At 44.7% G+C, this 26,215-nt stretch overlaps 1 protein-coding gene across 6 annotated transcripts; it reads left to right on the forward strand.

The window, feature by feature from the left end:
- Positions 1-1,832: 1,832 nt before the first annotated feature.
- PCMTD2 (protein-L-isoaspartate (D-aspartate) O-methyltransferase domain containing 2) lies at positions 1,833-24,284 on the forward strand. Of its 6 annotated transcripts, none has more exons than XM_077874044.1 (8): positions 1,833-1,956; positions 2,964-3,028; positions 6,652-6,982; positions 10,327-10,429; positions 11,370-11,541; positions 18,538-18,661; positions 21,389-21,761; positions 23,247-24,284. In XM_077874044.1, the coding sequence occupies exons 3-8, from the start codon at positions 6,676-6,678 to the stop codon at positions 23,290-23,292; spliced, it is 1,125 nt and encodes a 374-aa protein (XP_077730170.1). In that variant the 5' UTR covers positions 1,833-1,956; positions 2,964-3,028; positions 6,652-6,675; the 3' UTR covers positions 23,293-24,284. The 6 variants fall into 6 exon arrangements, with proteins under 6 accessions (XP_077730170.1, XP_077730176.1, XP_077730173.1 ...); XM_077874047.1 differs by having other exon boundaries at positions 1,907-2,025; XM_077874045.1 differs by lacking the exon at positions 1,833-1,956 and adding an exon at positions 2,346-2,619.
- Positions 24,285-26,215: the final 1,931 nt, after the last annotated feature.

Here is a 26,215-nt window from a genome sequence, read left to right on the forward strand (position 1 = left end):
GATTAATAATGATGGTGGAACATGGATGGTGGAACTGATGTGGAGGGGGTGGGGGAAGGAACCCTGGGAGAGCCAAGCAGATGGGTCTTAAGGGAAGATCTAAACAGAAGACAGATGTGATCATACCGTGCTTTTAGGAAGACCACTGGCAGAGCCCAGGGAGGGGTAGTGAGAGGGTAGGCAGGAGGTCAGTTAAGACATTCTCCTAGCTAAAGGTGAGGGATACAGGGACAAGACAGGGTGGCGTATACGGAGGACATACCCCTGACAGTGGGGAGGGGGTCAAGGATGGCTTTAAGGCTCTGATTTGAAACAGTCACAGATGACCAAAGGTATGCAGGTAGGCAGGACTCCGAGTCAGGGTCAAGATCATGAGGTTGGTCAGGGTCAAGGTCATGAGATTGGTGGCAAGCCCTCTCCCCAACAGCAGCAGTGCTTGTAAACCGTTGTAGAGATGGGGTGACTTACAAAACTGTGTTCAAAGAAAAGGTTCTGTTGCTAAAAGCTCATGTGGAAAACCACATGTGAGGTTCGGCTGCAGTGAAAGGAAGAGTGGGGTGGGATTTCACAGAGTTTACTGGGTAGGCTACGCAAGCATTTTGGGAAGGGATGTGTGGCATCAGAGCAGCAGAAGAGGGCAGGGCCCAGGGAGGCCAGGGGTGGGGAGGGGAGGCAGCATCTAGCAAAGCCCTGCCAGTGGACCTGAACACAGAGCCACGAGGCCACGCTGGGGATGCAGAACGATCTTAGATGCAGGATGTCCAGCAAAGGTATTTCAGACTCTTGTTACCTGGAGGGCAGCCTGGGCAGAGGCCACGTGTCTGGCCAACATCTAAGGCATGAGGCTGCTGAAGGTGACTCCCCGCTCTGAGATCCGGTCAAACGTCTACCCTCGGGGCTCCGCCTCTTACGTGGTGTCCGACGAGCCGCCGGAAGCTCAAGCCGGCCTCACGGGGACCACCCTGACCGACCCTGAGACGCACCCCTCCTCTGCACCGTGTGGCCCACACCTGGGTGCACGCACACCCTGGCTCCCTAGGTCTGTGGGGTCTGCAGCCGCTCCTCGTGTCACCCAGCACATCACCCCAGGGCGCTCTTCTGGAGGCCCTTCCTTCCACGACTCACTAACTTCATAACTGAATAATGCTCCTTTCCGATTGTTCCCACTCGGATTGTGCAGAAACAGTTCTCTTTGCCTCATGGGACCCAAGGAAGTCGTACGAGGCTGCCCCTTGCCCAAGCTCCGTCGTCCTCTAGGAACCCAACCCTGTGAATCCACGACGCTAGGTGTGTGTCACCTGTCACATGGTGGGGCTGACTGTGGGCCGGCTCCACCGCAGGGGTGCATGGAGGCGGGGGTGCACGGGGGGGGGGGCAGGGGCGCACGGGGGCAGGGGCGCAGGGGGGGCAGGGGGCGCACGGGGTCGCGGGCATTCCGGGCGAGCTTGGCGGAGTCTCATCCAACCCCGCGCTTCCCTGCTGAGGCCCCGAGGGATTCGGGCCGCGGGGTGCGGGTGCGGGTGCGGCCGCGGCAGGAGGTCCCGCTCTGCGGCCCAGGGCCCTCTCCGGCGCAGGTGGGTTCCCCTCGTCCACTTTTGCTCCAACGTCCCCTCCGCGCCGCCCGCCAGGGCAGCCCCTGCCGTGACTCAGTGTCCATCACGCGGCCCTTCCGGCCCTTCCCCGCCTGGGCTCCGGGTGCTGCGGGGACAACGGTGCTCGGAGCGCCGCCCTCCACCCCGCCCCGCGGACCGCCCGCGAGGACCGCGCCGGGGCCCACCGGCCGTTGCCCCTTTAAGCGCCAGGCCGGGACGCACGCGCAGTCGGGCCGTTGCGCGCAGCTGCGCAGTGGGGCGGCGGATGTTTACGGCGGCGGCGGTCGGGGCGGCGGACGGGCGAGGGGCGCCGAGGAGCTGCAGGTCGCGGCCGGGCGGCCCGGTCTCGCGGCCCAGCCCGGAGGTAGAGCCGCCGCCGCCGGCCTCGGCCCGGCCTGCGGGGGCGGCGGCGTCTCCCGGACCCCTCCCTCCCGTGCGTCCTCCCCTCCCCCGGCCCCGCGCGCCCGCAGCCCCTCCGCGGGCGCCCTCGTCCCCTCCCCGCCCCTCCTCTCCCCTCCTCCCCCCTCCCCTCCCCCCCAGCGGCCCTTAGCCGTCGCCCCTCCTCCCCCCTCCTCCCCGGGCTCCCCGCGCGCCTTCCCCCCCGGGTCGGCGACCTCTCCCGTCCCTGAGCTCCCCTCCCCCTTCCCTTCCCTCTTCACCCCTTCCCCTCCCTCTCCTCTCCCCTCCTCCCCTAACCTTCTCCCCTTCTCCTCCTCCTCCTCTCCCTCAACCCTCCCCTCCTTTCCCCTCCTCCTCCTCCCCCTCCCGCACCCCCCAACGCCTCGAGGTGTCGCTGTCCTCTGCTCCGCCCCGGGGTTGTCCCCTGCGCCCCGGGGTTTGCCCAGCAGCGGCGGGGCCTCCCGGGGTCTGTGTCCTGGTGCCCGGGGCTTACGCGATCCCGATCCGATCCCGATCCCGTGCTTGACTGCGGACGTGCAGCCAGGCCCTAGCTCACGGAGCAGGAAGGTGCGGGTCCGGGGGCGCCCGGGGGCTCAGCGCGCGGCCTCCCGCCCTGGATCTTGCAGTTGTGAGTCCTGCCGCGTGTTGGGTGTAGAGATTACTTAAAATTAAATCTCTGGAAAAGAAAAAAAAAAGGAAAAACCAACCCGAAACCAAAACAAAGCCTTCCACGCCTCGGGGATGCCTGGGGAGGCGGGGCCGCGGCTGACCTCGGGCCGACCTCGGGCGCCCACGGCCCTGACCTCGGGCCGACCTCGCGGAGCCGGGAGGAGGCCGCCTGGGCTGGGCCCCCGTTTTTCCCCCGTGGGATGTGCCTCCCGAGTTTGTGCGTGCTCGGTCGGCCCTCGAAGGGGTCTCCGCCTCCCCTTTATTCATCACAGGCCTGTAATGGTTTTCTTTTCTTTTTGGCAGAAGAGTGGCTGAAGTAACCAACTCCACTTGGGTGTCGAGTACACTGTCATTCAAGAATTAGTGAAGTAAGGTTCCTATAAACTCAGACCTTGTGGCTGTGCTTGTGACTCCGCTTTACAGGTGGAGGAGGGCACCTGCGCGGCGGGTCGGTGCCGAGGCCCCTGGACCCACTTCAGCTTGTCCCTGGCCTGGGACGTCCCGGGGGCGGGGGTGCTCGAGGCCGGGCCTGAGAACAGTTCAGGCCTTGAGTTCTAGGTGTCAGGAAGCTTTTCTGTGTTACGTAGAACTACTCTCACCTACCGTGTCTCACCGACCCAGCTTTTATCAGGTCCGGGAATGGTGTATGTATAGGTGGCTGCCTTTCAAGTATTTGAAAAAAAATCCCTCTACATGTGTTCCTTGCAGAGTTCTGGTTTTCAAGATGAGTCTGTTTCTTCTATTATTCTGCCGGCAGGAGGTGTGGCTTGGGTTCTGTTTTCTCCGGGCCTCCATCAGTTACCGGTGTGGTTGGACCGGCCCCTATTGTTAGGGTGGAAAGACAACTTTCAGCGACAACCATCAGGAAACTAAAAATAAATTAATAAATAAACAAACAAATAAATAATTGTTTATTATTCACAGAACCTGGAAATTTTACGGCATACGTGGGCCCACCAGTGAGGTGGAGGGCTGTGAAGAGAGCGCTCAGGGGAGCACAGGCCTGGGGTTCTGCTTGTATTGGGGTTGAGGGTGGGAGCCTAGGGCTTCTCAGGCTTGCTCTTTATTGGGGACTTAAAAGCAGAAGAGGGGATTTAAAGCATGGGTAGAGAAAAGACAAGTGTCCCAAAAAGTCTCTCATGGAAATCCTCTAAGATCTGATCTCAAACAAAGGACGCTCCAAAGGGAGGTGGCCTGACTCTTCATGGCGTTGAGTGGCAGGACACAAAGTATTTATTCCTCACCAATCAAAACTTGAGTCAGGCACTCGTGTTACAGAAAAGAGAAACCTTTCATGGCTTACGCTGCAAGATCCTATTCCCCAGCTCATTTTCCACATGAAATTCCCTTGTGCATATTTCCCTTAAGTGATACTCAGCTTGGAACATGGCACTCCATGTTTGTCTGACAAACCCAGCGTAGGCTGGGGTCGCAAACACCCATTACGGATTCAGGCTGTACTGGCCCAGCTATAGCCTCCTTGGTTGGGTTGTCAATCATGAGGCCTTCCCATGCCCGCTGCTGCCCCTCCCCCCACACTGTGCTTGGCAGTTGGTTTTGGAAGGAGCAGTACGATAGTAAGGTGTCCTGTGGGCCAGTTACCCAGAGTGGTGAATTACATTGAGGTTTACAAAGTATAATCAAGTACAGCATCCAAAAATTATTTCCCATTACTTGGGACAATTGGATTTGACTAGATTAGATCCAGATTTGTTTTGGCAAGGATATCTTTGAACCTGGGTGGGTCAGTAACAAGTAGTGATGGCGTTCAGTGTGAGGGAGTGATAGATGACCTGGCAAAGTTAATATTCTCAGACCCCGTAGATGGTGACACATCCTACCAATGGCAACAGAGAGGGTGACCATGTTGTTAATTAGTCTGTCATGTGGGGCAAAGATTACCAACATGTTACGTGTTACAGAAGGTTTTTCCTTTGGGAATTTTTAAAAGCTGCATTTGGTGTGGGGTAAAGAATGGAGGCCTTTGGCTAGACAGTCCTGGGTTTGAATTCTGGCTTTCCCTTCGCACAGGTGTGTGATCATGAGCAAAATAACTGCTTGGTCCCAATTTACCTCCATGACCTCCTGTGACTGGGAGATTGTAGCTCTTTTTACTAAAGTTCTAGCTTTTGGATATGAATAAACTTTCAAAGTGAGGTGGAGTTGAAAATAAGTGATAGATGACTTAGTAGAAAATAAAATTTATCCAATCTATAGTTAGTGTTCGCTTTCCAAAGATGGAATGATGGTATTGAGATGGGATGGTAGAGCATTATGCACATGAGATCCACCGTGGAAGCTGTGTGATTTCCAGGCCTTTTTGTAAATAGACCTTTAGACAGCGAACACAACTCCACTTTTAAATGGTCACCTAAATGTAAGGTGACTGTCGGAGACTAGGGATGTAGACTGTAGCCTCAGAACTAAGTGGCTTATTGAAGATTAAAGTTGACTTCATTAGCACTTTGTCCCATCGGCTAAGTTAACTGGCTGTGGACCATAACCTAACAAGGGCTCTGAAACAACTTGATGAGGTGAAAATCTAGTAATTAGACCATCCTGGTGATTTGGAAAGCATATTACTCATCTCTAAAATCTTGATGAGAATGAACTGTTCAACCATGAAGCAGAAGAGCATTTATACTAAGCCCCACGTTTCACATATTTGTTATGAGAAGCTGAAGATTATCATGTGTTTTTATTCCTGGGAAAACCTCTCCCATCACAGTTGCCAGTAGTGTGTGTGGGGTATGTATATGGAATCTATTCCCCCAGGATTTATGATTCTTGTTCTGCTGTTTGAAATCCAGAGGATTGTGAGGGGGAACACAATGATAGACTTTGTAATAATAAATTATAGTACGTTATTATGGAAGTTCTGAATCCGAAAATGTGTCTGTCTTTGTGAAGCCTGGTGTTTCCTGGTTTTCCCAGCAATTTATATCAAGTGTTTTGTAAAACATTACCATTTTGTGTGAAGTAAAATCATTCTTTTGGAAAGAGTTACATGGGGTATGTATAAAATTGGAGAAGATATTTTTATGGTTCATGAAGATGAGGTCCCTGTGAATTAGTTGGAGGCACATTGTATGTTAGCATGTGGCTCAGAGGGCATCACATTGTTGCTTTTTCTTCTTGAAAGCAGTTGGGAAGAAGGTAAGCAATGTACCTTTTATTGTTAAAGAGGCAGAAAGATTGCATGACGTATACTTCCAAAGTGGGCGTAGGATTCTTGTAGCAGCTATAGCCTGGAAACAGATTTCGTATTTGTTACAAATAAAATGTCACCATTGGTCCTTTTGGGTAAGAGTTTTGTTAGTGGTGTTTTTGCCAGAAATTTGTATATCCAAGTGAACAGATTGGATGGATTCCTTGACCTGGTATTTATGTGTCTGTGAGGGCATAGAGTTGTCAGGTAAAATTTAGGACACCAGGTAAATGTGAAAATTAAATAGCGAATAATTTTATTGTTTGTTGTTTATCTTTATTTCATATTATTTTTCTTTTAAAGATTATTTATCAAAACTCATCTGTAGCATTTGAAATATTCAAAGAGAAGTTACACCATATGTATATTCTTTTTATGCTTATATCCACTGACTTTGCCGTACATGAATATATCCCTGTTGAGGCAGATTTATATTCAAGATAATTTTAATTCTAAATACCTGACTTTGTAGATTGACAACTTGTAGTAAAATACTGAATTCATACTTTAATGATGTTTTCAGTTGTCGAATATGCATTAGCTACCTCAAGTTCATTTGAATTCATTTGATATTATAAATTACAAGCTTACTTCTGGATGGAAATAATAGAATTTCATATTTAACTTTTTCCTTCTGAATTTGGGCAGGTGGGTGCTGACAAAATACATCCCATCTGTGATATTTTCAGAATTCAGAATTTGAAATTGGCATGTTACTAGAACTTTAACTGTTGTGCTCTTACCGTCGATGTAAATAGCTTTTTAAAACATTTTTAATTACAGTATTGCCTAAGCGTGATCTTGAAGATGGGAGGTGCTGTGAGTGCTGGTGAAGACAACGATGAGCTGATAGACAATCTGAAGGAAGCACAGTACATCCGGACCGAGCTAGTAGAGCAAGCTTTCCGAGCTATCGACCGCGCAGATTATTATCTTGAAGAATTTAAGGAAAACGCTTATAAAGACTTGGCGTGGAAGCATGGAAACATCCACCTCTCGGCCCCTTGCATCTACTCAGAAGTGATGGAAGCCCTCGACCTGCAGCCGGGGCTCTCCTTCTTAAACCTGGGCAGTGGCACGGGCTACCTCAGCTCGATGGTGGGGCTCATTCTAGGTAAATCTGCGGGGAGTGTGGGAGAGACGAGTCTGCTGGCAGTGTTTCCTCTGTAGGGACCTTGTCTCATTGCCCTTGGCCTTCTGAGCCGTGGTCTGGGTCTGGTATCGTTTATATGGAGTCATCGGTGGGCTGGTGAAGGGAGGGCTTCAGGTTTAGGAGGAGGGATTCCTCCACTGCCTGTGCAGCACACCCTCCTTCTGGACAACACAGCACCTCAAGAATTATGTAAATTGGGGCCTTACAGTGATTTTTTTGTTTAATACAATCACCCAGCCTGCCTTGTCACTCTTTCTGTAAACTAAGTTTAAAGTTCCCTGGAACTTAAAGGTCTTCCAGGCAGTGTAAATAAATTCCAGGGATGGAAAGAATTTCACAGTTTTTGCCTCTTTTCCCAAATAAGTTGTAAGGCTGCACATGGGAATTGGCTTTTTTTTTTTTTTTTTGGAAATTCGCATTTTTGTTATTGAAACAACAGTACCAGACAATTGAGGGTTTAGGTGTCTGCTTTTAGAGTAGAGGTAGAACGGTTTTGCCAGAGGAGTAACAGGGGCTCACCTGTGCTTTAAAAGATTTCTCTCAAGAGGAAGCAGGGCTGGGACTGCTGCAGCATCTGTGAGAGAGGGTGGCATCCAGACCGCAGGTGCAGGTGCTAGATGTCCTGTTTTTAGTCGTCACCATGGATGCCACCACTTCGTTTCTTTATGGTTGTTAGAGAAAATCTTAACTGTAACAGTTGATTTTTTTGAGTAGGGAATCAAATTTTTGGTTCTTTATAAGTTTGAAGACTTTGGTGAAGTTTTGAGACTGATCATATGACTTTAGGCTATAGATTGTTATCCTCAAATATATAGGTTTATTTGTGTTTTGTTTTTTTAAAGCTAAATACTTTTTGAATTTAATTTGTCTTGGATTGAGACTGCTTTGGGAATAGCTCAGGTTATGTATCATTGTGGACTTAGGGAAGGGTGATTCCCTCCAGTGGGGCAGAGAAATTGGGGGAGCTAAGGATGAGATGCTGTTTTGGGGAGACTAGGTTAGAAATGCTATTGAAAAGAACTGAGATGCTCAGTTCTTACAGTAAATGTGAGGTGACCTGTTGGCACTTGACATTCCCTAGGAATTAGAAAGAAATGGCTTCTCTTCTCTGAGTCCCCTGTTTGCTGGGAATGTAATTAGCTGTTGAGATGGGGAGAGATCTAAAGGAAGGAAGGAAAACTTTTTGGGGGTTGCAGTGGATACTCTGTAATGCTGTGATGTATTTTAAGGAGGTGACTGGAGTTTCCTTTCCCGGGTAGACTTCTTGCATTTGCAGGGAGGAGGCTGCACGCGCTGGACTGGCGTCTCTGTCTGGATACCACATATTCTGGGCCACCCTCCCCCGTTTATTCCGCCTTCAGCATTGCTTCATGCACGTCACTCCAGAGCTGATGTGAGGCCTGGAGTCTGACTCTTTTTTGAACCCACCTGCCTTTCTGCCTGGCCCTGAACTTTATCCCTTTTGTGCCACACACGGCTGACCTGAGAGTGCTATGAGATTAGGGAGTGGAGTGCCCTCCCTGGAGGGTGGGGGGGGCATGGGGGCTTGTGGTATGGCTTCAGTGCCATGGGCCTCCTGTGTCAGTTCTGACTCTTCCCATGTGCTCCCTCCCCTCATAGTCCTCTTTTTATTGAGGTGCGTTGGGGGCTATGTGTTTTGCTCTTTTTGGTGTTAACGCTTTTTGGGGATAGGAGCTGTGTTCTCTATTATTAGAATTAACTGCTTAATAGGTGTTGATAAAGGGTGAGGGGCTAATGAAACTATGATGACTGAGAAAGTAAAGGTGCTGCTAGCTAGAGAGCAGTGGGGATGAAAGTCAGGGACTTGACAGAGGGTCTTGAAGTTGGATAATTTGGATTTGATGTTGTAAATAGTGAAAATGTGACTTCTCAGGTAGGGTGTGTTTTAATCAGAGAATGTTTTAGCAGCAGGTGTGCCTTTGACAGATGTTGAGGGAAGAGAGCCCCAGATGAGTTGTCCAGGTGGTGGAGAGGGAAGCCTTGGCCTGGGGTGGCTGCTGTGCTGTCAGGGGACCAGGTAAGCCCAAGTGGCAAAATGTAAAGATACAGAAGCACAGATGGTTGCTTATTTTCTAGTATTTCTGTTGGACTGTAGGGTTAGGTGCTGCACTGTGACTTCAGTGTATCTGTCTAGTAAATAAGTTTTACTTGCCCTGTTGATTTTTACATGGAGATATTTAAAAATGGCTGTGTAAGTTAATCTGCAGTAAATGAACAAGTGTGAGGTGTGGAGCTTGGTGAATTGTTCTGTAAGTATTCACCTTCATACAAGCACCACCCAGAACGAAGTATGGAGTAGAATCAGCATCCCAGAAGCTCTCATGCTGCCCTTCTGCCTCCAGGGAGGAGAGCGCTGCTTTGTCCTCCATCATCACAAATAGGCATTGCCTGTTTTTGACCTTCATATAAATGGATTCCCACAACAAAGTGACTCATCTAAGCTGTGTTAGTAGATCTCATCCAGAGGCAGTTTTATATGGAGGGAACACCTTTATTGTTAAATGGGCTTGTAACTTTTCTCACCAATTTATTGCCGATTATTGATAAATTTCCTTAGATATAAAAAATGTTTCATTGTAACTTGGCTATATTTTATTTCTTTTGTTTAAATTTTTTTGAAGACCTTATTTATTTAAGAGAGAGAAAGTGTGTGCATGAGTGGGAGGGGGGCAGAGGGAGAGCAGGAGAGAGAATCTGCAGCGGACTCCAAGCTGAGTCTGAGCCTGACATGCGGCTTGAACCTGCGACTTTGAGATCATGACTTGAGCTGAAATCAAGAGTCGGACATTCAGTTGACTGAGCCACTCAGGAACCCCAGTTACAGTTTTCTTTTAATGATTATCAAAATAATTGTGTCCCTATTTGACTGTTTTAGTGACCTTTTGTGGAACATAGTCCTGAGTACAGTTTCATTTGGAAATACGTTTTTCTTCTTCAATTTATTAGTAAGATCTTGAATTATTGGTTGTAGATCTTGGCTTTTTTATGTCTTCAAATAATTCTTTAACAGTTTGAGAGCCGAGTGACCCAGGCTTAGGAAAGCTGTGGAGTTGGTAATTTCAAAGAAACCAGTATTTACAATGTGATGAGCATTGTGTACCCTGCATATTTAAAGATTAGCTTGAGTGATTTAGGTCTGATAACGTGGTTAGACCTCAAAAACTCGCGAATTTCTTCATGTAATTATACATGCTGAATCTGGTGCATTGCAGCTGATAAAATAGAAATAAAGAGTAAAATTCTTGCCCTAGTTCTAAAAGTTTTCTTATTCTGAAACATTTTAGGTCCTTTTGGTGTGAACCACGGGGTTGAACTCCATTCAGATGTAATAGAATATGCAAGGCAGAAGCTGGACTTCTTTATTAGAACCAGCGACAGCTTTGACAAGTAAGATCAAATACTACCCTTGGATTGCTGTGTGAATTACAATTTAAAATTTTTATTAGATGGGAGAAATAAATTTATTAGTGTTCATATACTAGCAAGCATGATTCAGCTTTGGCAGGAGAACCAGGGGTATATGCATAGCTGTTCTAATTATTTTTTAAATATTTTGTGCTTTTGAGGGCTTCAGGTTCTTTTTAACTATGATACCAGGGGAAGGTGATTTTTCACCAACATAATAAGAGAAGGAAATAGAATGTTCATTTTACTCAATTTTCATGTTTCCAACACAGGAAACATTTTATCACCTAATAGTTTCAAAAACAGAATTGTTGGATTTGTCTTTAAACAGTATATATAACTACCTCTTGCCATTTTTATTTAAGGCATTAAAATTCTTATTTTGGAGTTTAACATTTTTTAGAAATACCAAGTGTAGTCTTCTTTGATTTTACTTGTTTTTATATTTTATTTTTTTAAAGATTCATGTATTTATTAGAGAGAGAGTGTACGTGCACACAAGTGCAGGAGTGGGACAGAGGGAGAGGGAGAGAGAGAATCTCGGGAACTTCCTGCTGAGTGTGGAGCCCGATACAACACTGGGCTCGGTCTCATGACCCTGAGATCATGACCTGAGCTGAAAGAGTTGGGTGCTTAACTGGCTGAGCCACCCGGGTGCCCCTCATTTTACTTGTTTTTGGTAGATCTTAAGTAAGGTAATGATTTATAAAAAGAGAGCAAAGACAGTGATGATTGGAGGGTAGATGATTTAAGCCTGGATCATGTTTATGATGTTCACTTTCATAATAGGAAGTCTGGCTCTGTCAGTTATATCACTATTGGATTGTTCAAGGAGAACATAACCTGTGGTTAGTATAGATTTACTGTATAGACTTGCTACAGGTGATCTATTCAGTTATGGAAAATATTTTTTTGCTTTTAGATTTGACTTCTGTGAACCTTCCTTTGTTACTGGCAATTGCCTAGAGATTTCTCCAGATTGTTCTCAGTATGATCGTGTGTACTGTGGGGCTGGTGTGCAGAAAGAGCATGAAGAGTACATGAAGAGTCTTCTCAAAGTAGGAGGCATCCTTGTCATGCCACTGGAAGAGAAGGTCAGACCCCTGTCATAACTGACGCGCTTAACTGTTGGCCAAGGTCTGTGCCAAGAAGTTGACATACATTTTTCCTTGCTTTCCTCATGACCATCCCTCCCCCTCACAGATGAGGACATGGGCAGGGACAGGTCACACAGATAGCCTCACTTGGGCCAGGGCACCCTGGAGCCCGTGTTGTAAAACCTACCCCTCACCCCCCTTCTGGCTCCTTATCTCTCCCCCTCTCTCTCCCACCTCCCTCCCTTCCCCCACAGCTGTTCTAGTATGGTTCTTCTATTGTTAGAATTACATATAAAAATCATGAGAGTAACTCTATTCTAATTGTTAAATTCTGTGACAGTGAGTGTTACACAGAAGTCCCTTCCTTAGGAGGGATCTCGTCTCAGTCTGTTTGGTCATGCATGTTTCTGTATGTTGTTGCTATTGTGCTTCCTTGAGAAACACACGTTGTAATCAATAAGAAGATGAATCAGACCCGAATTGGTCATCAGGAATAATGTCTCCATCACAAAGAACTAGGGAAAAATGGAAGTGATAAAAATTAGGAGACTGTACATTTTTGTGTGATTTTCTGCAATTTAAAAATGTTACCATTTAATTTATTTTGTATAAAAAGTAATCATTCATTGTAGAAAATCCAGAACATATAAAATTGTTCACAATCCCCACCTTAAGCCATATTAGCATATGATTCTTATAGTTTGTACCCTTTTCCAAGAAGGTTTAGAACTTATGATGTTTTACTAAATTCATGAGATAATTTTCAGCCATGTGACATTCCAGGTCATCATTTTGAGTGCTTATATAGTATCCTGTGGGTTTGTTGACCATAGTGTGTCCTCTGGCTCCTGGAATTGCACGTGAGGCTGCATGTGTCATGTTCTGTTACTTACTGTTACATGCAGGCAGTAGTGAATATCACTAAGGAAAGCAATATTTTTATCCATAAATATTTCAGTGTGTATCTATAAAAGATAAGGGCTCTATTTTTTAGATATCCCAAAACCATTATTAACCTAAAAAATTACCAGTCATTTCTTGGCTAGCTAGTGTTCAGATTTTCCTGATTGTCTCAAAATTTGTTTGAATAACTTATTTGAATGGGGCTCCATTTAAGATTGCAAGATGTCTTGCATTTCATTCATTGGTCCTTCTCTTTTTTTTTTTTAAAGATTTTATTATTATTTATTTTTTAAAGATTTTATTTATTTATTCACAAGAGATGCACAGAGGGAGAAAGAGAGGCAGAGACACAGGCAGAGGGAGAAGCAGGCTCCATGCAGGGAGCCCGACATGGGACTCTATCCGGGGTCTCCAAGGATCACGCCCTGGGCTGAAGGTGGCGCTAAACCGCTGAGCCCCCCCAGCTGCCCTAAAGATTTTATTTTTAAGTAATCTCTGCACCCAGCCTGGGGCTTGAACTCATGACCTGAAGAGCAACAGTTGCACACTTCACTCATTGACTGAGCCAGCCAGGAACCCTTGGCTTATATATCTCTTAAGTGTTTATAACTTCTCCTTTTTTTGTTCTTCACTTTTTCCTTACAATATACTTGTTGAAGAAATCAGGTCATTTGTCTTACAGAGTTTCCTATAGTCTGGATTTGGAGATTACACAGCCCTGTGGTGATGTTTTACATATTCTTTCTGTTCCCTATTTTCACTATAAATTGTTAGTTGGATCTAAAGACTTGCTTAGTTTCCAGTCTGACTTAATTTTGGGGGGGAGGAGGGGTGCAAGAATACTTACTTACCAGGTGTTACACCTCCATAAGAGGCATATCATGTCTGTTGTTTCTCTTTTCCCGACGCTGTCGGTGCTCTTGTGGTCCTGATCCATTATCTCATTAAGGGATGCAGAATAATACATTCTGATTCCGTCACTTCTCTTCATTCAGTACTTCAAATTATTTTTTCTTTTAATTTTAATTCCAGTATAGTTAACGTACAGTATTATATTTTAAATGTATAATACGCTGATTTAACACTTGGATATGTCACTCAGTGCTCATCAACATCCGTGTCCTCTGAACCCCCTTTACCTCTTTCCCTATCCCCGCCCCCACTCACTTCCTCTCTGGTGACTATGGGTTTGTTCTCTGTAGGTATATTTTTTTTGGTTTGTCTCTGTCTCTCTTTTTTTCCTTTGTTCATTTGTTGTGTTTTTAAAATTCCACATGTGAGTGAAACTAGTGCTATTTGTTTTTCTCTGACTGGCTTATTTTGCTTAACCTTATACCCTCTAGCTCCGTCCATGTTGTTGCAAGTGGCCAGATTTCATTCTTCTTTATGGCCAAATAATATTTCATTGTGTGTATACCCACACAGACACACACAGACACATACACACACGTCTTCTTTATCCATTTGTCGATCCTTGGACACTTGGGCTGCTTCCATATCATGGCTACTGTAGATAATGCTGTGATAAACATCAGGGTACACATATCCCTTTGAATTAGTGTTTTCATATTCTTTGGGTAAATACCTAGTGTAATTGCTGGGTCGCAGGGTAGCTCTATTTTTAACTTTTTGAGGAACCTCCACACTGTTTTCCAGAGTTTGCATTCCCACCAATGGTGCAGGAGAGTTCTTTTTTCTCTGCACCCTCACCAACATTTCTTTCCTGTGTTGTTGATTTTAGTCATTCCGACAGGTGTGAGGTGGATATCTCTGTGGGTTTTTTTGTTCTGTTTTGTTTAAGATTTATTTATTTTAGAGAGAGAGAGCATGAGAAGGAGGGGCAGAGGAGAGGAAGAGAGAATCTCACACAGACTCCGTGCTGAGTGAGGGCTCGATCTCATGACTCTGAGGCTATGACCTGAGTTGAAACCAAGAGTTGGATGCTCAACCGACTGAGCCACCCAGGCACCCCTCATTGTGCTTTTGATTCGCCTTTCTTTGATGATGAGTGATATTGAGCATCTTTTCACGTGAGTGTGGGCCATCTGGATTCTTCTTTGGAGAAATGTGTATACATGTCTTCTGCCCATTTTTAAATTGGATTGTTTAGTTTTTGGGTGTTGAGTTGTATAAGTTCTTCATATAATTTAGATACTAATCTTTTATAAGATATGTCATTTGTAATATCTTCCCCCATTCAGTAGGTTGTCTTTTAGCTTTGTTGTTTGTTTGCTGTGTAGACACTTTCTATTTTGATGTGATCTCAATAGTTTATTTTTGCTTCTGTTTCCCTTGCCTCAGGGGACCTATCCAGAAAAATGTTGATACAACTGTTGTCAGAGACATTACTGCCTGTACTCTCTTCTAGGATTTTTATGGTTTCAGGTATCATGTTTAGGTCCTTAATCTATTTCTTGTCTTTGTGTCATCTTCCCTTTCTTTCATCAGTATTTTATAATTTTCAAAGTAGAGGTGTTTCACCTCCTTTTTAAGTTTATGTCTAGATATTTCATTATTTTTGGTGCAATTGTAAATGGGATTGTTAATTTCTGTTTCTGCTGCATCATTATTAGTGTATAGAAATACAGTGGATTTCTGCACAATGATTTTGTATCCTGCCACTTTATATAGTACCTGGAATACTTAATGTAAAGAGAAACACTCGCATCAATTATTTGGTTACCCTAGGTATACTTTATAAGGAGAGGCTGGATAAATTCTGATTCTTAAGCTCTGTTTATCAGTTTCCTCAATAATCTGGTTCTCTAGCATCAGTTAAAGGTGGTGGATAGGAAGATTTTGTTTGATTTCTACTGGCGGTGTGAATTCACGGATATAGATTAATATTTTAATCATTGTATGATTCTTAATGAAGCTTAAGATTTCCTATCTTGGTCAGTAGGGCTCTTGGGCTCTGATATAACCTCAGTAGTTTTGTTACTTGCTGGTAAGAAAAGATGTTCCGCACTCATTTTGTGTATTTTGTACCACAAAATTATAATTAACCATTTTTGAGGATCCTTGTTAATTTTAAGTTCAGTGGGAAATAGTGTTTTTAGAAGGCAAAAGTAGGGCCTTTGTGGGAATCTGAGGCTGGGTTAGTCGGGTTAGTTTTTTCAGTGGAACTCTGGAGCTGGGAAGTCCACCCCCATATACACGCACACACACACATGTTTTTGTTGGTTTGGTTTTTGGACATGAAACACACCATGGGTTTATGTTGGTACTTGAGCTCAGATGCAGGACCAGAGGGTTTTTCTGACTTCTTCTGTCTTACAACAGCATCACTTTTGTCCCATACTGGAAGGCTGGGTCTCTCACTGCCCTCAGATTGCCCGGATATTCTCCTGGGGATGTACAAATTCATATGTTTTATTTATTTATTTTTAAAATATTTTATTTTATTTATTCATGAGAGACACAGAGAGAGAGGCAGAGACATAGGCAGAGAGAGAAGCAGGCTCCCTGCAGGGAGCCTGATGTGGGACTTGATCCCGGGACCCCGGGATCACACCCTGGGCCGAAGGCAGACGCACAGCCACTGAGCTACCCAGGCGTCCCAAATTTGTATGGTTTAAAGTCACTGGAAATAATGCTTCCCTGTGAGGTTACACTGCCAGCCTGACTTATAGCTTATTTGTTTTCAATGTTTAGGGACTTCCATTTTAGGTTTTATAACTTTGTGAGATATTTACAAAATTTCAAAATCTAAATAATGAATACTCACAGAATTTTTAGATGTATGTACCCTCCACTTTACCTGTAGGTAACCACTTTGTTTTTGGTCTGTCTGTTTGTTCAAATAATATATAAGCAAACACACTTTTTTTTTTTCAAACTTTACTTAAGTGGGGCTGCCTGGGTGTCTCAGCGGTTTAGTGCGGCCTTCAGCCCAGGGCGTGACCCTGGAGACCCAGGATCCAGTCCCACGTCAGGCTCCCTGCATGGAGCCTGCTTCTCCCTCTGCCTGTGTGTCTCTGCCTCTCTCTCTCCCTGTGTCTTTCGTGAATAAATAAAGTCTTAAAAAGAAACCCCAAAAACTTAAGTGAAGATATGCACGTTTTTTCCCATTCCGTGTATTCATCCAAACATACGAAGTAAAAACTGATAGTTTTATATGTCATTTATTGTTCATTTTAAGTATTTGATGTTTGGCATAAATAGAAATTCTTTTTTATGTCTATATTTTATTTATTTAAAAATGTTCTTTGTTGGTATATGAGAATGTGATTTTTTTGATGAGTATGTGGGTTCTTTCTACTCTTTTGCTGTTTATAAGTAGTGCTGCTTTGAAGAGGCTGTGCATAGACATGTTTGTGGATATTCTTAATCTTTGTCTACACCCATGACCTCTTTCAGGTGCAGTCCCAGAAGCAAAAGTGCTTGATTAGACTCTGTATTTTAACTTTCGCCTACTGCCTTTCCAGAGGCTTTGCTCTCAGCAGCACAGGACAGGAGTCATCCATACCCTTGCCGACAGCCAACAGCTTCTTGCTATCATTGTTGTAGATGGCAAGGCTAGATGTCCCCCTGTTTGCTCTTCTTTCTCAGAATATTGTTTTAAATATGTCTTTATTTAAATTGTTATTATTAGTTTTTAAAAGATTTATTTATTTGATACATATAGAAAGAGTCCCGGAGCAGACTCCCCACTGAGCGCAGAGCATGGAGCCAGATGCGGGGCATGATCCCACCACCTTGAGATCATGACCTGATCCGCAGTCAAGAGTTGGCCACTTAACCGACTGAGCCACCCAGGTGCCCCTTTACTTAACTTATTTTAGAAATCTTTGTTGTATCAGAAAAATAAGTCAGACACTTTATTGGAATTGTGTCATGTGTACATTAATTTGAGGATCATAGACATATTTTCAGTATCCATCTCCTTGTCTGGAACATGGAATATGGATTTATAGTTTTCCTTTAGGGTTCACACATTATTTATTGATGGTTTTTAAATATTTGATGTTTATTATAATTAGAACTTCAGCTTTAAAAAGATGTTTTTTAAAAAGAAGTTTTTGGGAGGGGGGTGCCTGGATGACTCAGTTGGTTAAGCATCTGCCTTCGGCTTCAGGTCATGATCTCAGAGTCCTGGACTTGAGCTCTGCTCCGTGGGGAGTCTGCTTCTCCCTCTCCTTCTCCCCCCACCACCCCACTCCCTCCCCCTGCCCGCTTGTACTTTCTTTTTCTGAAATGAATAAATAAAATCTTAAAAAAATGAATTAAAAAAATAGTTTTGCTGGTACACAAGAATGTGAGTGACTTACTGATGTTTATCTAGTATGTGGCTACTTTAATGCTTTCAGTTCTAAGATTCATGACATAGAATCATAGTTTTTAGAGGATTTGCTGGCTTAGGTATTTTTAGACAAGAATGTATAATCTTAACATGTCAAAGCCAAGCAAAAATAACACCGTGACCTGCTTGGGCCTTTCAGAAGCTGGTACCATCACACAGAACATATAAGAGGGCCATGTTGTCTGTCTAGGTTCTTTGGTACCCCTAATACTGTGACTTGTAAGAAATGTTTTGATGACCTTCACTGCCAGTCTTTGTGTTGTGGTGATGTCACATAGAAACTCACCCTCAAGGAAGTCACTGTGAAACTGCAGCAGTAGCTGCTGTTGGCTATGTGGTCACCTTGTTGCAAGAAGATTTTTTTGTTTCTGTCCTCCAGAAACAATAGCCTTGAGGTCCTTGCAGGTGATCCTGAATGTGAATGTCTTTAATGACTTTGACTTTAGAACACCCGCCAGCCCCTTACTGTTGGCACTGACTCTTGAGGAGAGCCCAGGGAAGTTGTCTCCTCTGATTGTCTCTTCTTATCCTTTGACTTCTTTTCTTTAACATACACATTTCTTGTAAACAAATTAGGTCTGGAGGCTTTGAGCATATTCAGGCAAAATGTACTTGCAATAATATTAATACGTTATGTGTACTTCATGTCACATCACATGTGGGGCCACTTTTGTCAGGTTATTTCATAATTAGCGTATCTGTGTTTTTTTAGTTTGTATGTAGGAATGATTAAATATAAAGTAACAGTAGCCAGATCTTTGAATATTCTCATTTTCTCTCTGGGGCAGTTGACTAAGATAACACGAACCGGTCCTTCTGCTTGGGAAACCAAAAAGATTCTGGCTGTTTCTTTTGCTCCTCTAATCCAGCCTTGTCACTCAGAGTCTGGAAAATCAAGACTTGTCCAGTTACGTAAGTACAAAGACCCTTACTTATCTTTCAGATCTTTTAAAAAATCGCATTAGATTTGAAGAGAATGAAAAATTATAAGGAGCTATAATGGGTTTTCAGCCTGTTTTAGGTTATTTTTGCCTTTTAAATCTGCAGGAATTATTGCTGGTCATGCCATTGAAAGCAGAAGACTCCCATGAGAGGGAGTTAATTCTGCTGTGTGGGGAGGTGTCACAGAGAGAGTGTGGTTCCAGCACCACTCAGCCAGAGGACTCAGAGTCATGGGAACCCTTTTCTCCTTGGGGCTGCCTTGTGGGGTACATGTTTCAGCGGGTCTGCAGTATGTGGTAGGAGGCTTACCCTGGAGCCTTACCTGGCTAGGCCGTGCCTTCAGCTCCTTCCAGATGTGGGCCCAGAAAGAGCGAAGAGCAGGGCCAGCATTTATCCAGATACTGTTTTGTAATTTAAATAGAAATTTACGCGGCAATGAGAATTGCAAATGATTTTATTTAAGGTAAAGCTGTTCAGCATGGATTCTGCATTCTAATCATTTAGAAAATTTGTAAAATGCATGAAAAGGGAAAAAAAATCACCATGATCTTACCACCCAAAGATAATACATGTTGGCAAATTCCTTCCAGTATTTTTTTTTTTTAATTTGTGGGAATCATTTATTAGATAGTAATGCTCTGCCTTGGTCTCTGCTAAGTGGAGGTCACATGCTATATAGATGCGGTCTGTGAAATGTGGTAATGAGCAGCAGTGGAATACCGAAAGGGGCTGAGTGGGGCCAGGGAGCGTTTGACAGAGGATGGGACATTTTGGGTGAAAATGAAGTCTCTGAAGAGAGAAGAAAGGGAGAAAAGGCATGAGCAGAGGCTGATGGGGACTTTGCACATGCGCGCTCCATGGTGTGGTCCGGGTGGGGGTGTACAGGAGAAACTAGCCCACTATGTAGGTTAGACTTGAGTTTATCATGGAGGCTGTGGAAAGCCGCCAGATGTGTGGTGCTTCTGTCTTCTGGATGACCCTGGTGGCTGATTGGAGGGTGAATTTGTTGTGTTCCCTGGGAATCTCCCCAGGAGAAGCTAACATAGCTCGCAATCAGCCAGGGCGTGGCCTTGCAGAACACGGCCTGAGTGTCAGGAGGTGAGGCCATAGTCGGTGCATCCATGAGGCTTCTTGGGTGTTTGGTTGAAGACAAGCCTCTTGGTGTGAGCGCTTGATTGGGTCTGGGTGAGAGTTATGACAGCTCAGAGGGTAGTACCCCGAGATGCCAGCTTTGAGGCCAGAACTGTAGAGCAAATGCTGAATGATAAATAATCGTGATGTTGTTTATGGTTCCTGAGGTGAACAGTCCAGTTATTTGTAACTTTGTCTTCCTGGGCCAGAGTTTTCTAAAGTAGCAAAGTTGTGTCCGTGGAGGCAGTGGCAACTACGGTGGAAGGGATTTTGGAGCAGGCACATAGGGTCTTTCTGAGGAAGGGTGTAGACCTAGGTAGATTTGGGTCCCAGGGACTAGATCAGAGCCTTGGGGGCCGCTTCCGAGTGTCTGTTACTAGAACCACAGCCTAGATGTCAAAGCAAGGATTGATAGGCACACAGTAGGGGAAATAGAATCAGCCCCTGAGGGAACATTATAGCTGAGGTGGAGGGAGAGCTGGCAGGAGAGAATTGGGCCAAGTCCGTTCCCTTCCAGCGGCACCTGGGGGAGAGCCAGAGAGGCCAGCATTTGGTGGCCGGAGGTCTGGCCACCCGTGAAGGAGTCGGTTCAACAGACTGAGGGGTGAGCAAGGAAAGGTGGGTGTAGTGAGCGGAGAGTCATGGTTGTGGTGTTGCGTCATGGGGCAAGTGCTGGAGCCTGTTTTGGACAACAAGGAGGAGATGGTTGAGCAGGAGAGGAGGCCTGGTGTGGACACAGGGAGAAGGTGCTGAGAGCCCGGGGCCCCGGTGCTTCCCAGGGCTCCTGTGGAACAGGGAGCATTGCACAGGATTCTGTGTAGGCCTCTCTGATATGTATTAACTGTTACAGTCAACCTACGAGTCCTCCCTGTATTGTACATGGTCTTCTTTTTGGGGAGAAGTTAGGTACTGGAGGGAAAAAAAGTGGTGGTGGCTTTGAGTATACTGTATTTAACACACAACTCCTAATCCCTCCGCATTCAAGACAAAGCTCTTGTTGTCATGTGTGTACCACCTGCATTAAATTGAGCTGGACTTTAATCACCAGATTTTATTTTTCCTTAGTAGGCTTTGGAGTTTTTGTACTTATTAAAAATGTTTTGGATTTGCTTTTCTCTAATAAGAAAAAGGAACAAATACTCAATTTGTAAAGTACTGTGAAAATGTAAAGATAGATAAAAGAATTCTGGAGGCCTACGTTCTCTGTGTTCCCATTGGATGAGCTTGAACCCAGAATCGAGTACAGTAAACAGAGTCATGAACCTGGCTGTCCAGGAAGCAAAGTGCTGCAACCCATGGTTTTCTTCTGCTTCTGACTGATGAGACAAACGGCCTTTCTTCCTTTCCTCATTTAAGTTTGGGGTTAGTCTGTTTGAAAATCCCTTTTGAGAAGGACCACGTGCATGCACGTTAGAGCTGTGATTGACATTAGCCAGATGCTCCCCTGTGCCCGCGCTGTAAATAGCCCCGCGAATGGCAGTGACCGGTGGGCTCTCCAGAGTCAGGGCCCTGTCCTGTGTGGGTCGCTCACACATGAGGTTGACACTCTCCTCCTTTGCTCCACAGCGCCGCTGGCCGTGCGAAGCCTCCAGGACCTGGCTCGCATCGCCATCCGGGCCACCATTAAAAAGGTCATCCGTCAGGAGACCGTGAGCAGCGGCGGGAACGGACTGAAGAACACTCCCAGGGCCAAGCGCAGGAGAGTGCGCCGCCGCCGCATGGAGACCATCGTCTTTTTGGACAAAGAGGTATTTGCCAGTCGGATCTCCAGCCCCTCTGATGACAACAGCTGTGAGGACTTGGAAGAGGAACAGCGGGAGGAGGACAAGGCCCCGCCGGAAACGAAGCCAGCCCCGCCAGTGAACTTCCTGCGCGAGAAGGTCCTGAGCCTCCCCCTGCCCGATCCCCTAAAATACTACCTGCTGTACTACCGAGAGAAGTAAGTCTGCGGGCACCGATTGGAGGCAGAACCGAAGGCTGTGCCCCTCGCCCTCGCCGGGCCACGTGGGCACATGCTGTGGGGAAGGAGGTGCGGTCCTCTCCACCTTTCTGTTTTCAGTTTGTTCTTGGTTTTCCTCTAGAATTCCCACTCATTGGTATCATTTCAGCTAACATAATCTGACAAACACAAGGTGCATAGGAGAATGTTTTCTCAAAAGGGAGAGAATCTCCTGGAGAAGGGTGTTTGCTTTTTGCTCTGGTGAAACTCTGACCTCTGCGCGCAGAGACCGCTTTGGTGACCGTCTCCCACCCAAGACACACATGTCTGCGTTACTCATGAAGCAGTGAAGTTGAAAGTAACCTGTGTTGCTCATAAAATGTGAAAGAAAGCACAAGTTTGCAAGTGTGTAAAGTCTTTCCTGGGTGTGACACACCTGTGTCCAAGTTAGAACTTTATAGTACCAACCTCATAATTACTGGCGCTGAGCCCCACTCACCCTTTTAGTTCTCTGGAGCGGGGAAGATTATTGAAAAGCTCTCCTTTATTTTAAATGAATGTGATTAAATCTTAATGTGAGTTGTCGATTGTAATTTTAAAAGAAGGAAATTGTGATGGGGAGGAGGAATAAAAGTATAAAACTGCCAGATGTCTCTCTCGAATTCTGAAATAATCCAAGGAATATTTTCCTGACACCTTTTCTTACCTTTAGAAGAACGAGTGGCAGATAATTCCTTAGAATAGACTCAACAATGAAACAGGTGTTGTGTGTAATAAACTTTTACCCCAAGGGTAGGTAGGGATGACTGGTTGACCCAAGCTTGAATATGCTAATGGGCACCTAAGGCATCTATGTGCTCCTTCCTCAAAACAGGTGGAAAGTATTCATTAAAAATGCAGGAACTGCATTGGGGACAATGTTACAGACAGCCTGTGCTTTTTTTAAACTTCAGTTGGCTATTTTTCTGTAATCACATTAGAGTACTGATTAATAGATTTTATCTTTTATAATTCTGGAGAAAAAGACGTGTTTTCTAATTTTTCTTAATAACAAATATGTGTATTTTAGTAGCTCCATTGCGTCAGAATAACGGTGACTTGTGAAGCCTACCTTCTCCAGGCCCTTCGGGTGGAGCACGGTCTGTGTTGACCAAGTTCTGGGTTAGAAGAGGAGGCCGCCTGTCAGTTAGATGGCAGGATGTTTTCAAGTTACATTGGTCATTCCAAAACATTGGTTCTTTTCAAACTCACTTTTTGTACCCAAAGAAAAGAATGGTGTAAGACGTTAACAGGAAACTCAAACTCCGAGTGCTGATGTAGGGTCAGTCATGACTAGTTTTATCCCTTAGCCTCTTGGATGTTGCTGAGCTTGAGTGTCTCTCTGGTTTCACCAGCTGAACCGAGTTCTGGTTGTTTATTTATTTATTTAAAAAATTTTTAAACCTTTTCTTCTTTCTTAAGTAAGTGAATCATTTTTTTCCACAGGATACTGTGTGCATGCGTAGCTGGGAAAACATGTCTGCTGCCCTAGATTTGAAAATGTAATCCTTTGTAAAGACAGTTACCTCGTGGTCGTTTTTAACCTGGCTTTTAATTGAAGGTCAAGCATCCTTGTCTCAGAAGCGCATGGTTTATGTTTACTTGCGGTCACTTCTAGTGTGCACATCTTTGCTGACATCATTCTAATTGATATGTAGCAATCTCTGCAATACGTGGACATTTGGAGCATAATGTTAAATACATGATATTTGTGAAATCTGTTACACCAGGTGAGGTGGCTTGACTAAGTTTTTTAACTGTATATGGATTTTATTTTTTTTAAACCACATTTGCTTTTATGCTAGACTGTAAAAACTCTTCATAATGCATAAGACATGTTTTTCCCTGTATATGTCAAACCTTTCCTAACATTTGTGTTTGTATTTACATGTTGTCATTTTGTGATGTTTAAACCAGAATTTGGTTAAAAGTTTATATAGATATAATATATGTGAAATAGTTTGGTGTTTATCTTATACATGTAGAGAAGAATTATAAATGGGTTTTCCTGGGCTGAAGGGCCCCTCACCAGAGTCCAGTATGATGCACTACTACTACTATCTGTTTCCTGACAGATGTGTCGTCTGTAACCCCTATATTGTAAACCACATTCTAGACAACTGTTGACTTTTATGTTTTGAGAAGTATGTATTTCTGTATGTGATTTTTGTCTTGAAAGTAGTAAAGCCATAGACGTGCAAAGGAAATATCAAATGTATAAATATCAAAGTATGTAATGTAAAAATCAGCTGTGTATGTAAAAATGCTTTTGCCAGTCTGGGCCTTTTCAGGGAATTAATGCCAGAAATTTCAAACAAAGATTTCAGTGAGCAGATATACATTGGATAAATAGAAAGGGTATCAATAAACATAGTTACGGCACTTCAGCCTTCTTGGCATGGCTTGTGTTTCCTGTGTGGGATTGAAATTCTTGACTACATATTTTCCAAAAATCTTTAAAAATAAACTTTTTCTTTATTACAAGCTTGTGTTTTCTATCACTGTGTTATTGCCTCCTTCTGTACCATGCTGATATACTTAGGGAAGACACTTATTTTTTTTAAAGATTTATTTATTTATTTGAGAGAGAGAGGGCATGTACAAATGGGGGGAGGGGCGGAGGGAAGAGGGAAAGAATCCCATGAAGACTCCGTGCTGAGCATGGAGCCCGATGCGGGGCTCTGTCCCATGACCATGAGATCATGACCTGAGCTGAAATCAAGAGTCGGATGTTCAACCAGCTGTGTCACCCAGACGACATTATTTTTTAACTAACGCTTAGTTTGAACGGCAAAATGGAAAAGCGGTAGCTTGGACTCCATGAGACTACGTGTCTCAAGGATGTTTGTGGTTAGCTTTTGGCCACAATTTTCCTATTTTGTAAAAATGTTGAAAGATAATTGGGTAAATGGTAACATATCTTCCATGGTAGCAAGGGATGAGGGTTAGGGTGCTGGTGAGAATTTAGGTTTAGGGCTGGATTTAGGGGGTCAGGGACCAGGTGCCAGGGCCATGTGTTAGCCAGGATTTGGGGACAGAGTAAGGGGTAGTGTTGAGGATCAGACTGCTTGCTGATTGTTTTAATCCATTTGGACTGCTAAAACAACTTTTATTTTGGGTGGCAAAATAAAAAATACTGTTTATTAACAGTATAAATTCATTTCTCATAGCTGCTGAGGCGGGAAGTCTGAGATCAGAGTGCTGACGTGGTTGAGTGAGGGCCCTCTTCGTAGAGGCACATTTCCTTGTATCTTCACATGTAGGGAATGGCTTAGGGTCTCTTTAAATAGGGGGAAAATCCCATTCATGAGGACTCTACCCTCATCTCCTAATCACCTCCCAAAGGCATCCTGTTGTAACATCATATCAGGCATTAGGATTCCAACATGTGAATTTTGGGGGAACAAACATTCAGACCATAGCACTGGACCTTTTATATTGACCTTTACTCTTTTAAAAAAAGCTGTATTTTCCCAATCAAGGTACTGGAATGATGGGCTCTATTTCAGTTGGAGTTTACAAATTCTGACCCTAAATAAGCAGAACACTAAATTTCAGAGACTCCTTGGATTTGCCCTGAGGGGCTACACTGTGAGTGGGGTGTGTCCTGTGCTGCAGCCTAGCGGGGAGCAGGGTGCCCTGACCCTGGCTCTGACCCGAGGGAGAGCACGCATACCCCGGCCTCAGACTCAGTCCCACATCTCCATGAGGACCCGAGTGGGCCCAGGATATACCTGGAGCTTTGGGACAATTTGAGGCAGTGAGGACAAAGCTAGGAGAGGGCTCATGCTGGCATCTCCAGTGAACTTCAGAACAGCCCTCCCCAGTGTCCTCCTAAAACCTAGTAAAAGCTGACCTCCACTTTGTCTCTTTGAATGTTCCTATGATTCACCATAGCTCACTTGTCCCAGATTGCAATTCTTCTGCTATTCCCAAATACACTTATTTTACTGCTAACATGACTGGTATTTTACTGTTACATTGATAGTTTTTCTGTGGAACCACCTGTATCCATATTAAGCTAAAGAGGAGTTTTTTTTTTTAATTTTTTAAAAAGATTTTATTTATTTACTCATAGAGACACACAGAGAGAGAGACAGAGGCACAGGCAGAGGGAGAAGAAGGCTCCATGCAGGGAGCCCGACATGGGACTCGATCCAGGGTCCCCAGGATCAAACCCCGGGCTGCAGGCGGCACTAAACCGCTGTGCCACTGGGGCTGCCCTAAAGAGGAGTTTAATACTGGGGTCTCTAAAACCTGATCCATTGTCACATGGATATTGTAATCTCCCTTTGCTCATCTCTAACTCACCGCTCTAACAGTGCTGAACTGGGCTCCTGCCACTTATTTAATTCATTGCCGGGGTCCCTGGGTGGCACAGCGGTTTGGCGCCTGCCTTTGGCCCAGGGCGCGAT

This window comes from Canis aureus, chromosome 26, assembly GCF_053574225.1.
Source record: "Canis aureus isolate CA01 chromosome 26, VMU_Caureus_v.1.0, whole genome shotgun sequence".
In the NCBI taxonomy this organism is placed as follows: Eukaryota; Metazoa; Chordata; class Mammalia; order Carnivora; family Canidae; genus Canis; species Canis aureus.

What these genes read in the sequence shown, in the direction of transcription:
- PCMTD2 (XM_077874044.1), top strand. Translation starts at nt 6,676, where the DNA reads ATGGGAGGTGCTGTGAGTGCTGGTGAAGACAACGATGAGCTGATAGAC. An exon ending in GATGGTGGGGCTCATTCTAG is followed by an intron (nt 6,983 to 10,326) that starts GTAAATCTGCGG and finishes GAAACATTTTAG; the next exon opens with GTCCTTTTGGTGTGAACCAC. An exon ending in TCATGCCACTGGAAGAGAAG is followed by an intron (nt 11,542 to 18,537) that starts GTCAGACCCCTG and finishes TCTCTGGGGCAG; the next exon opens with TTGACTAAGATAACACGAAC.